The 11,086-nt window shown below is 39.0% G+C and overlaps 1 protein-coding gene across 1 annotated transcript; it reads left to right on the forward strand.

Annotated features, from left to right (window-relative positions):
• Positions 1-5,707: 5,707 nt before the first annotated feature.
• Positions 5,708-6,466, forward strand: LOC307117918 (ciliogenesis and planar polarity effector 2-like; the record flags this gene model as incomplete). The annotated part of the gene is made up of 1 exon (XM_079803171.1): positions 5,708-6,466. The coding sequence occupies one exon, from the start codon at positions 5,708-5,710 to the stop codon at positions 6,464-6,466; it is 759 nt and encodes a 252-aa protein (XP_079659297.1).
• Positions 6,467-11,086: the final 4,620 nt, after the last annotated feature.

An 11,086-nucleotide genomic window follows, 5' to 3' on the forward strand; every position in this document is an offset into this window, starting at 1 on the left:
ATTAGATCCGTTTTTTGTCAATGTGAGTATTTTTCAGGTTGCTTATTGTCTTTATGGATTGTATTACAGTTGCTGGAAGCGAGAGTGTGCTGGATGAGGTGGACATTTGGAAGTGCGCGACCATTGAACTCATGTTTGACGAGGAAGACGGCTTTGTTGACGGGGTGTCTGGATGGATTGTGCGGCCACCGCCCTCTCGCAGCCTGGAGCACGCCGAACTTTACATTACGTTACGAGACATTACTGCTGCACTGTACATAGTTGTGTGTTTAACAATAAAGCTCTTTCTTTGAGTAAACCGCTGTGTTTTATAAATTAAGCCCTTTCTTTGAATGAACAGCTGTATGCTTATAAATGAAGCCCCTTGTTTGAATAAACGGCACGGTCCATATCATTTTCCGATATATTCATAGATGGTATGAATACTTCATAGCACAATAACATTAATATAAAACAAATTATTTCAACATAAATTATATATTTATTATTATTATTGGGGTTTACATTTATAATGAGCCAGGGGGACCAATAATGATTGGTTTGCAGTGACCAACCAATCACGAGGGATTTTTCTTTTTTAAATGTAGTGGCTTCAGCCAATAGTGAGTGAGTAAATTCAGGTCTGGCCGTTGACTCTCTGGTTTCGCTGCTATTCATATGCTAATTAGAGGCGTCGCACCTCCGCGCTGTCTCTCAGCGGGGGGCTCTCCACCTACGTCATGGTTCGTTTACGACAATTTGTGGCACAGACGAACGCGACGTTCGCTGCCTCTAAATTGTCGAAAACTGCCGAAAATTAGGGAGATTTCCGGGAGTATACAAGCGTTTACGGGGTCGAAAATCCCACTTTTCATGCAGTGAGTGTCTTCCCCACGTGAGCTGGATATTCATTAAAAATAAAGTTAATCCATGCATTCATAATATTGGAATTCGAATGCTTAAAAATCTGAATACAAAAAGCTAATGTGGTATGTTTATTGCTTATAAATTCGATGCTGTCTAGCTCTATGCTGCTCTTAGCAGTCATGTTAGTGGCACGAGTCGGTGGGCGGGGCTACAGAATCAGACGTTGTTCTTCTTCTGTTGAGGCAGTGCTTCACCACACTCAGACGTCATAGCCGTGCACATACTGAGATTGGTCGTTTTCTGGGTCTGGTGTCAATAAAAGCTTTTCTTTGACTAACAAGGAAGTTTTCAGCTCTGGAACTTACAGAATATTCTTATATATCCATGACCTTTTATATATCAAAAGCTCAAGGGAAACTTGATTTCTCAATTCATCACCCCTTTAAGTTGGTTATTGTCAATGGTGACTATTCTGCTAGACATTGTTTAGCATGAAAAATAGCCTAGAATGTTTGATTTTGTTATTGTAAATGTCACCAAGTTACACTGCATTTGTCAGGACTCGGGTTTGATCATTGCTCTTCCTGCTTTTTCTCTCATTTATGTTTCCCTGTATTTTGCCACTGCAACAGAAACACTATTTCATTGCACAGCCGAGCTGCCAAGCCAGGGGAAATAGCTGATGACGTAATCCAAGGACAGGCCAAAGTCATCAACAGGTAGACAGTCCAGTGAGGCAATAATGTAAGAGGGCAAGCCGGAAGAGAGGTCAAGAGGCAGGCAGGTTCAAGAACAGCAAAATGACACAGTCCAAGGTGCAGGGCAGAGAATAATCCAGGCACAGAGTCAATAACAAAAGGCAAAATCCAAAAGGAGATGGGAAAACTGAGCTGCAGGGCTGGATCAGACTAGGAAAAACCAAACAGGATCAAAATTTGGCAAGGCAAAAATAGATTCACATTGAAAGGCTAGATCATGACAGAAAAACAGTCGGGCAGAGAAGGAAGGAAGCTAAATAGTGTGAGAAATTAAATGAGAGGAGAAACAGGTGAGAGAGGTGTGCAAGAGCCCTGATTATAATGCAGCGCAGCTGCCGCAGAAATCAAGTGCGGGAAACTTAAATGGAGAGACAGGTGAGAGAGCGGTGCAGTAGTGCTGATTAAGAAAAGAGCACAGCTGTGGTGTGGTGGAATAATACAGGGAAACATAAATGAGAGAAAAAGCAGGAAGAGCAATGATCAAACCCAAGTCCAGACAGCATATTGTGTGTACAACACACTTTATTCACAGATATTTTTCAAAATGTGTTTATTGTACACGTAGAAATAAGCAATTTTGTACAGTATTGTGTTTAGTATGGTTGGATTGAAAAATTGTCAACGTTTTTTTTGTCTTGATTTTGAATATACAAATTTCAAATGATATATAAATATATATCTTTAATGTAACATTTTTTTTTTTTTTTAAAGTTTTGTGCTTTGTCTTCATATGAAATAAAGTCTTTTTGAATTTTATCAATGTTGTAAAATTATTAAAACGTTATTACAAGAATTGATTAAGTGCACTTTCATGGTGTGTCTTTATTAGAAGTAACATCCCAAAATTAATATGCATGAATATCAAAAGGCATTTTAGTGGAGTAAGTGCAAGTTTTCAAATTTAGTAATGTTTGTGTCAAATAAATTATATTAGATTTTTTTTAAAAATATATTTGTTTTATACAAATATAATTTTGCACAACTATATTGGAATGTAATTTATTTATTATATAATATAGATTCTTTTAAAACAGGTTTACAGTTATAGGCATAATGAATAAATTATGCAAAACAAAATTCTATTTCGGTTTACAGCAGTGTTGTGTAGTTATTGGAGGTGAAACACTTACAGGTTCACGGTTCAATACGGGTTCAGTACAATAGGAAATATGTTCACACTTTAGGGTCCAATTCTCACTATAAACTATGACTTTGCCTCAATAAACCCCTAATTACTGCTCATTAGTTAGTAAGGTTGTTAAGCTTAGGTATTGGGTAGGATTAAGGAAGGGATGTAGAATAAGGTCATGCAGAATAAAGCATTAATATAGCCCCGTTTCCACCAAAATTACCCGGAACAATTTGTACCAGGAACTTTTTTCCCCCAGACCTGCTGCTGTCTGCGTTTCCACCGCGGTCTAAAGTACCGAGAAGATTAGGCAAATTAGTCCGGTGATGTAGGACTGCGCGCGGCGCGACTGCTCCTCCCAGTCAGCGACGGACAGTAATCATTTTTGTGCGATACTGTCTGCAACAATAACAAGTGGAGGAGATGCAAGCAGTGCTGCTTTTGCTGGTTATATATTGGTTTACTACAGAGGTCATTAACAAAACGGTGGAAAAGAGACAAGCATTGATACTAAAGCGTATTCTGAAAGCTCGTAAAGCTAGATTTAAAATAAGACAAAGTATGTTATCATCAGCTATTAGGGACATTGACCGTGCAATGGCTGTGACGAACGCGCGCCATCGGACAGAAAGAGCAAGACTGATATTTACTGAACGCTGAACGATCCTCGCAAAAGACTTTTAAAAATGCTGGTTGAAATAAAATGCTGCGTGAGTTCAACCAATCAGCATGTTCAGCGCCCAAGTCCCACCCCCGAAAGTTCCCGAACTTTGAAAAAGTACCACCTCGGGAGCAGTTTTTGTTGTGGACTTCTAATTTGTGACCAGTGTATTGTTTTTCTCTATCCTCTGCGTATCCTCGTTCGTCAATACATCATGTGTCAGGTCAAAGGTCACTCTTTTGGCATAAGTTGATGCATACAATCGTCTGCCGGAAGCTAGTTATTTTAGTCTGTAAAGTCATAAATATGTTTTGTTTAGTTTTTTATACTAAAAATGCATGGCTTCGCTTCTTTATTAACCCCCTGCAGATGGATTACTTTTATGACGGATAGATGCACTTTTATGGCCATCAAAATCTTGAATCATTCCCATTAAAAAGCTTGGAAGAGTCAGGACATTTTTAATATAGCTCTGATTTCATTCGTCGTATACACCATAGGATGACTTGAGGGAGAGTGAATCATGGGCTAATTGTAATTTTTGGGTGAACTATCGCTTTAAGTCTCTTTGATGATTGATGGCCATGACAGTGTGTTCAATGTGTTTTGTTGTTCTTTTGTGTGTTTTGTTATCAATTTGGAATTGTAAATTACTAATGTGGAGTATATAATTTGAGTGTTTCACTTTGTGTTGAAATAACAGTGTTTCCATCACAAATTTGTGTAAGTTATTGACTGAAATCATATATGGTTAGTATATGCAGAGATATTTTAATATTGACTGAAATTAAATCATGTATGATAATTATATGTAGTTTATATGTGTATTATATAAGCTTGAAGAGCAAGCACACCATTTCCCTATTAAAAAATATGAAAACTATGAAATACATAAACAAGTGACACAAAATGTAAATAAATCCTATATGATTTTAATTTGACTAGCATATGATTCAGTATAAGAACTCTTTATATATATATATATATATATATATATATATATATATATATATATATATATATATATATATATATATATATATATATATATATATATTACAGAACACTTATTTCTGCCATTTTTTCCATCATCAAACATGTTGGGGATAACTACTATTGCTACTCTGTTGTGGAAGTCCCAAATATTTTTTCAACTTGTGCAGGAGGTGCAATTGAGGGGAAAATCACACATTTGCAGCAAACGCATCGCTCACTTTGGGTAATTCCTTGGCATAAATGGATATGACGTTTTTGTAAGCGTTCCCAGGAATGCAGACCAAGTCCATAGGAAACAATGATTTTATCCACATCTGAAAAACAAATATTTCAAGGAAGAAATGGCTTGTAGTAGACTGACAGGTAAGAATACTTTACTGATATAAATCTTTCCACATGCGCCAATGGAGAGATATTGAGTACGAAAGTCCCAATGTGTGAATATAAAACCAACTTTACCAAAGTCATTAAACACGTGTTGAATATCCAGCAAGGATTTAAAAATAAAATTAAAAATATTAATAATAAGAAACAAAATGGGCATGTCATATTAAGTTTAACAGTATGAAAATAAACTAAGGGTTTACTATAGTAACCATGTTTTTTTTTGGCGTATTGATTACCATTTGAATAACCACAGTTTTAATAAAAATACCACGGTTAAACTGGTTAAAAAACATGGAAGTGTAGCACAAAGTTTGTGGTTACTATAATAACCATGTGTTTTTTTGTTTTGTTTTATTTGTAGTAAAATCATGGTTAATTTTTGTAAGGGTCGAGATGTGTTACTCTGTTCCATGCGCATGAGTATTGAGTTATTTACAACTTCAGAATACCTCAAAACAAGCGATTTGACAAACAAACACAGAAATACAAATTAAATATACATAAAGGACATCAACATAAGCAACTAATCATAAATAAGCTAATGTATACAGCACTGCATGTCTAAAGACACGATAATCTCCTTTCAATGGCCATAATAAACTAATGCACATTATAACAGCAAAATATAATAAAGCATATCACACACACGATACTTTAAATTGACACACAACAGCCGTGAAATGAACAAAACGATATGTTGTATGAAGCTGTAAAGTTGATCATCTGTGAAAGCAGCGATCGAGGCTCCACTGCACGGCGTGACATCACAGGGCTCATGATGTCACAGTGCTGCATTCCGAGCTACATTCCAGCGAACATTCCGAGCTGCGCCAGTATAAAAGTCAGCAGCAGCGTTCACCCAGAATAAGTTACTTGATATCATAATATAAAGCGCAAGTCTCTTCATTTACCTAATTTAGCTCAATTAAAATGGCTATCCCACTTGGATCCATATTGGTGTCGGACTGGCACTGCTGTGCAGACAGCAGAGAGTTTTTCAGCAAAATACTGCACAAGAAGACACAGCGAAAGTTTGGGCTCTTGGAGGCGCCGATGATGCCTCCTCATATGAATGTGGACATCGTTCGCTACAAGGTTCTTATCTCGGGTAAGACTGGAGTCGGGAAGAGTGCTCTTGCTGCCCGTCTCGCTGGCCTCGATCTCCCCAAAATGCATAATGAGAACACAGGCATAGAGACAACAGCGGTCTTCTGGCCTGCGAGACTAAAGGACAGTGGCCGTGTGCTGTTTTTCCGCTTTGAGCTTTGGGACTGTGGAGAAAGTGCCATGCGAAGATTTGACCACATGCTACCGTCATGTAAGGAACAGGTGGATGCCATCCTTTTCCTGTTCTCCTTCACTGATCGTGGCTCCTTTGATGATCTTTCAAATCAGAAATCACGGATCACCGAATCTTCAGATCCAGTGGTTAAATTGGTGGTTGGCACCAAATTTGACTTATTTATGCACACAGACGTGACAGAGAGTGACATAACACATTTTCAAGAGGTGTGCGGTCTTCCGGTCTTCCGAGTGGGAGGTGATGTGAGTGCGGGGCTTGGTGAAGTAGCGCCTCTCCTAAATGCCCTTGCAGAACATCTGTGGCACCAGGACTGTAAGGCTGCTTCATCTGTCTCCATCTCCCCACAGGCTGCTCTCAGAGAAACGGGCTCAGAGATCATTGTATAGCTTGTGTGTATTGTAGATCAATTTCACATCTGTTGGTCAGTATAAGGCAAACTTTATGGATGGACTATGCTGCTATGGAAATACTATACATAACAGAGAAAAAAGAAAATAAAAGTCAGCAGCAGCAGCAGCGAAGACTTTCACACGATCAGCAGCCAAACACTGGACATCTGCTTTCACCATGAACACTAGAGCACTGTCTCCTACTGGAGCAGCTATGGAGAACAGCTCAACAGGTGAATATAGCTCATATTCATATTTTCACACATTAAACACAAGAAATATTTAGTCATATGAGGATCATGTTACATTGGGAAGAGGAAAACACCAAACTTGGTCAAAGTATTTAGTTGACAAGCTCACAAACTACATCTTAGTATATAGGTTTTATTTCACTATGCAAAAAAAGGGTGAAAAAATTACAATTTAAAAATTTTAATTTTTAATAATATTTGAATATCTGAAATATAGTTACATATATAATGAAACAGTCAAATACACGTTCAAATGACAAAGCAAAACTAATACCCAGATATAATTATTGTAAAATACGAAATCTGTGATGAATTGGCCTTTTTGTCGTATTGGCTCCTAGCTCTGGTGGAGCACTCTGGGCGGGACTTGCTGGCTATTTGGGAAGAGAGGGCTGTTCACCCCAAGTCAGCACCTTGAGTTAGGACTAGGGTGTGTCCTGTAAGGTGGTGGGTGGGACACAGGCCACACCCTATATTGCCAAAAGTCGACGGGACAATTATTATTATTTTTTTAAAGAAGCTAATATCTGAAATATAGTTACATTTGGAATGAAACAGTCAAATACACGTTCAAATGACAAAGCAAAACTAATACCCAGATATAATTATTTTAAAATACGAAATCTGTGATGAATTGGCCTTTTTGTCGTATTGGCTCCTAGCTCTGGTGGAGCACTCTGGGCGGGACTTGCTGGCTATTTGGGAAGAGAGGGCTGTTCACCCCAAGTCAGCACCTTGAGTTAGGACTAGGGTGTGTCCTGTAAGGTGGTGGGTGGGACACAGGCCACACCCTATATTGCCAAAAGTCGACGGGACAATTATTATTATTTTTTTAAAGAAGCTAATATCTGAAATATAGTTACATTTGGAATGAAACAGTCAAATACACGTTCAAATGACAAAGCAAAACTAATACCCAGATATAATTATTTTAAAATACGAAATCTGTGATGAATTGGCCTTTTTGTCGTATTGGCTCCTAGCTCTGGTGCAGCACTCTGGGCGGGACTTGCTGGCTATTTGGGAAGAGAGGGCTGTTCACCCCAAGTCAGCACCTTGAGTTAGGACTAGGGTGTGTCCTGTAAGGTGGTGGGTGGGACACAGGCCACACCCTATATTGCCAAAAGTCGACGGGACAATTATTTTTTTTTTTTTTAAAGAAGCTAATATCTGAAATATAGTTACATTTGTAATGAAACAGTCAAATATATGTTCAAATGACAAAGCAAAACTAATACCCAGATATAATTATTTTAAAATACGAAATCTGTGATGAATTGGCCTTTTTGTCGTATTGGCTCCTAGCTCTGGTGCAGCACTCTGGGCGGGACTTACTGCCTATTTTGGAAGAGAGGGCTGTTCACCCCAAGTCAACTGGTGTGTTCGACATCAGCTGCGGCCGGATGCAACTGATCAGCGAGAGTAGCCGCGTGTAGGCGGGGAGGATCTGCAAACGGAGACATGCAGTCGGACACTTGCTGCTTCCCGCAGTGACGCTTGCGCTGTGTTTGTATATTTTATCAGCTGAAGTTAAATAAATGCAATATTTGGCAATGCACAGTTGTTTCAGAGACATTATTGTCATGTAATACTTTATGTACTGCTTAATAAAGCGGGTGTTTGTACAAGAATAAAGTTCAACATATAAGCCTACACTATCAATGAAATGAGGTCTACTTTTTTATCAGTTTTATTTTGATAAACATGACAATATAACATCGAGACTACATGAACGGAGGTTTTACTGTTATAAAAAACAGATTTGTGAGCATTAGTTGAGCTGAAGGTGTCTGAATAAACACGAAACACACGTGATCGCTGTTATGCGGTGAATCTGGCCAATCGTGGAACAGCTGTGTCGTCATCAGAGTCCGTGCAGCTGCTCTGGAGAATCTGCACCGGCTGTATTAGCGGCTGCTCTCGAATCGCTCTCGCAAGTTAGGACTAGGGTGTGTCCTGTAAGGTGGTGGGTGGGACACAGGCCACACCCTAGATTGCCAAAAATCAACAGGACAATTAAACCATGATTATGTTGTAATACCAGTGTAATACCCAAATTAAAATACAAATTTGTGTCCTCATAAATCGCATAAGCACACACACACACACACACACACACACACACACACACACACACACACACACACACACACACACACACACACACACACACACACACACACACACACACACACACACACACACACACACACACACACACACACAGAGAGAGAGAGAGAGAGAGAGTTTCAAAAATAACACAACACTGCCATCTTTTGTTGATAGAGGGGAGGGCACACAGAGAGCCAAAAAGATTATTAAACTTTGACAGAATTTAAAATATCAGGAATCCATTCATATGTCTGTATCTGCCATGTTTTGTCATTATACTGATGAAGTTTGAAGTAATCCGGATGAAAACTAGACAGTGATTTAAAGCATTTTTGAAAGTGACACACTTCCTGCTGCCAGTTGGTGGCCACACACACACACACACACACACACACACACACACACACACACACACACACACACACACACACACACACACACACACACACACACACACACACACACACACACACACACACACACACACACACACACACACACACAGACAAACCCCTTAAAGCTATTTGGTTAATGGGACACAGGAAATGTCCTAATAAACCATGTTTACGTTGTAATATGTAGTATATTTTTAAAGCTATTTGGTTACATTTTAATAAAACATTGTTTATTATGTTTTTAAACACACACACACACACACACACACACATTTAATTATTTTATTTGGAATGACAAATACTGATTAAAGCAACACAGCATCCAAATATTCATAAAGAGCTTATCATGTTTAACCTGGCAATACAGACAATGTAAACAGTCCCGACCACATCAGTTAATGGGCTATGGGTAAAGATAACATCGTCTTCTCCACACATGCAGACTGCCTATGATTGCTGAAACAGAGCAATATCTGGCTATTTGCTTAGAGCTCTTTTTACTCAGTCCAGCAATCTGCAAGCCTCGGACACATAATCTGTGCACATGCCCTAAGCTACCCAAGATAAGAACAGTTAGTTTGGTCCTGTAGCCACACACTGCCATAGCATTTGTTAACGGCTGGTACTTTAACATTTTCTCAGAAAAACACAAGTCCATGTAAGCATCAAAACAACAGCCTACTTCTAGAATCACGATATCTTTAGAAAGTTCATCAATGACTACAATGTCTGGAGTATTTGGGTGTTCACTTAGAGCACTTTTAAGAAAGTTTATATTATCGTTCAGGTTTGAGAACCAGCTGGTTTGAACAGTCTTATTTACGTGTATTGCACTTTGTCCAGAAACTTTGCGCAGTTCTTGAGCTATTGTGTTTACGATGCGATCGTGGCGCGCGATGTAAAGTCCTTTGAACGCAGGGCATCCGTTCATTATGTGCGCTGTAGATTCCATGATCTTATCGCGGTGTAGTAAGCAGAATGGTTCGTGATGTTTTGGAAACCACAGGGAAAGATTGTATTTGGTCGGGAGTGTTTGTAGCCTGGCTTTAATAACAAACTTTAGGATACCGTCGTTTACGGCTGAGTTTTGTAACGCAGAGTGAGAGACTGTATGGTCCGCGCTCTGCAAGCATGCCAGCTTTCCTTGAAGGCGCAGGTTAAGCCAGTAATCGCGCTGTTGTGTTTGAAAGTACTGAAGGATTTCATACCTGCACGTCCGGCTGTTCAGCTTCTTACCGTGATGAAGAGTCGCCTCAGCATACACATTAAGATCCATAATCTGTGCATGGCTGATGTTCACCTGCTCCCCGCCAGTATGTGCCCAGTTCAACTGTATATTATTGTTGCTGCACAAGTCATTCAGATCGGGCCAATCCGAACGTACTCCGAATCCCGTAGCCCTGGTGTCCAGTGTCCAGCTGTCTGCACACACACACACACACACACACACACACACACACACACACACACACACACACACACACACACACACACACACACACACACACACACACACACACACACACACACACTTTCTTGTAGATTCAGTTTTTTAAATATATGATGGCTACAAATATTTTCAGCAAATTCCTTCTTAAGAACAACATTTTGAGGTATGTACGTTGTCCAAAGTAATATTTGAAAGGAAATGACGTGATTAATTTTGACAAAAAATTATTGTAAATGTCAGAATAGTTATTTTATAAAGTCTAAATGTGAATAAGAGAACTATATTAGTAAGTATTTACTACTAGCAATTACTATTTTAACCAGTAGGTGGTAGCAGAGTACAACTCACTGGCTTACCTCATTTTAAAGGTCCCATTCTTCGTGATCCCATTTTTCAAACTTTAGTTAGT

Source organism: Gobio gobio (assembly GCF_949357685.1).
Source record: "Gobio gobio genome assembly, chromosome: 1".
NCBI lineage: Eukaryota > Metazoa > Chordata > Actinopteri > Cypriniformes > Gobionidae > Gobio > Gobio gobio.